This window comes from Penaeus chinensis, chromosome 9, assembly GCF_019202785.1.
Source record: "Penaeus chinensis breed Huanghai No. 1 chromosome 9, ASM1920278v2, whole genome shotgun sequence".
In the NCBI taxonomy this organism is placed as follows: domain Eukaryota; kingdom Metazoa; phylum Arthropoda; class Malacostraca; order Decapoda; family Penaeidae; genus Penaeus; species Penaeus chinensis.
The window spans coordinates 38152205-38154704 of NC_061827.1; the positions used below are offsets into that span (position 1 = coordinate 38152205).

A 2500-nucleotide genomic window follows, 5' to 3' on the forward strand; every position below is an offset into this window, starting at 1 on the left:
GAGGGAGGGTGTGAGGGGTGGTTAGAAAGGAGAGAAAATGGTTTCCTTTAATGGGTTTGGGTTTACTTTCGAGAGGATTCGTGGAGGGTTTAAAGATTGAATGAAGAGAAGAGAGAAAAAAAAAACGAGAAAGAAGAGAAAAAAAAAAAAAGAGGTTTCTTTTCTTGAGTGTTGGGGGGGTAGGCGGGGGGGGGTTATGATGGGGTTTCCTGGAGGGTTACATTGGAAGGAGAGAAAGTGGTTTCCTTAAATGAAGTTTCCTTTCCTTTCGAGGGAATTTGCGGAGGGTTTAAAGAGAAGAACAAAAGATAAAAGAAAAAAAAAATGGTTTCATTTCTTGAGTGTGGGGGGGGGGGGGGGGGGGGGGGGGAATTTGGTATTTAGAGAAAAAGGAAAAAGGAAAGAAGAAAAAGAAAGAAAGAAAGAAAGGAAGACAAAAAAAGGAGAAAATAAAGAAAATAGAAAGAAATTGAGGGTTCCTAATTTGACTGAGGTTTATTTTATTGGGTTTCATGATAAAAAAAAGGGAAAGAAACGAGAAAAAGAAAAAAAGATTTTCCTTTCTTAATTTAAGGATTTCATGAAAGGATAAAAGAGGGAGAAAAGGAAAGGAAAAGAGAAGGGGAAAAAATGTCCTTTTTTTATTAAGTATTTCATGGGTATTGAAAGAAAGAAGGAAGAAAGGGGGAAAAAAGGGAGAAAGAAAGAAAGAAAGAAAGAAAGAAAGATAAAGAATGAAAGAAAGGAAGTAAGAAAGAAAGAAAGATAAAGAAAGAGAGTATAAAGAAATAAAAAAAGAGAAAGGGAGAAATAGAGAAAGAGAGAAAGAAGGAAAGAAAGAAAAGAAGAGAGAGACGGGGAGGAAGAGATAATTATTGATGTTTCTCTCTTTCTTCCTTTTCTCATCGACAATGAAACAAAGTGATTATGGAATCATTTCATTGCATCATATTTGTAGAAGAAAATAGTAATATAAAGCAGACTAATTATAATCTATATTTTATAAGACTTTTCATAAAGAAGACTTAATTCCAGCATAAAATAACATCAAAGTTAATGAATAACAATAAAGCAGAAAAAATTGCACTTTATATTTGCAAAATCTTTGTTAATTATAAAAGATTAATGATATTTCATTAATTCACAACATTGAAACTGTTTTTAATCATAATGCAAAATAATTCATGGGTAGGAAATTTGTAAAAAAAAAAAAAAATTAAAAAAAATCAATTAAAAAAGTGAAAATGTCAGTACTTTATATCGCTAAAAGGCTAACATTAAACACATAGACTTTAGTGTAGGATATTTTTAATCAAAATTTGATACACCTGTACATGTAAATCTTATCATATTTGAAGACTATTTTTAATTAGAATCTGACACACTTGTACATGTAAATTAGAGTGTCTTTTTCTGTACAGTTTGTTAAGATTAAAACATACTTGTCTCATGTTCCCAATACTTTGTCCTGTTTTTATGTAAATTAATTTCTAATTTTATGTTGCAGGGTCATTGAGCCAGCTCATTTTGAATTGATGATTATAGTTTTTGAATTATTTAAATTAATTGCAAAACATAAGATTAATCTGAGTAGCGAGTTCCGCTATAAAATAATGATAATAATAATAAAAAAAATCTAAATAAATTAATAATAATTTCCTGTATCCATCATGATTATAAACACTTTAAATATATAAGAGTAGTTGGCACAATGAACCATCTACATTGTCATAGTATATTGATTAACCTCCCCCCCCCCCCCCCCGCAAAGGACAATACCATATACTGTGTATATATCCCCGGTATATATATAATTCATATAATATCCACCATCTCTTTAATAAACACCAATATATACCGGTATATGAATACAGAACTTCCCCAACATTAAAGAAATACATTAACATACAAATTTTCTTCGTGTTCCCCAATTATAATTCTACACAGAAGGCCAGCCAGTCCACAATCTCACGTTCGGTAAGGGTTATTATCCAATCTGTAAATATAGTAATTTGTTCCTTATTGTCTGCACCTGCCTTGCTGCTCGCCAACCTCACCCTTTCAGCATTAATGTTGCCAGATGTAGATTGTGTTGTTTTAGCGTCGTTGGTGTTAGTGTTGTTATTATAATCATCATAATCAGTATTACTGGTGTTGTCGTTTATTTTCATTATTATTATTATTATTATTATTGTATTAATTGTTATTATTATAATTATTATATTAATTGTTATTATTATTATTATTATCATAATCATATCATAAGAATCATCATTATCACTATTGTTGTTATTATTATTATTATTATTAATATTATTATTATTTTTATTAATACTATTATTATCATCATCATCTTATCTTTGTTACTGTTATCATTGGTTAAGTGTTGATTTACAGCCTAACATTGCGTAGTAAATTTTAGACGATTTTATTTTACTTATTTATTTTATTTCATTTAGTTTCTTGATGGTCACCAGTTGTGGAAATAAAACTTACTTAA

General features: G+C 29.5%; 1 protein-coding gene across 1 annotated transcript in view; it reads left to right on the forward strand.

Annotated features, from left to right (window-relative positions):
* The window catches only part of LOC125028902, a 35282-nt gene that overhangs the window by 9994 nt on the left and 22788 nt on the right, over positions 1 to 2500 (forward strand). The window contains exon 7 of the mRNA XM_047618508.1: positions 1948 to 1977. Coding sequence (XP_047474464.1) covers positions 1948 to 1977 — 30 coding nt within the window. The remainder of the gene's footprint in view (positions 1 to 1947; positions 1978 to 2500) is intronic.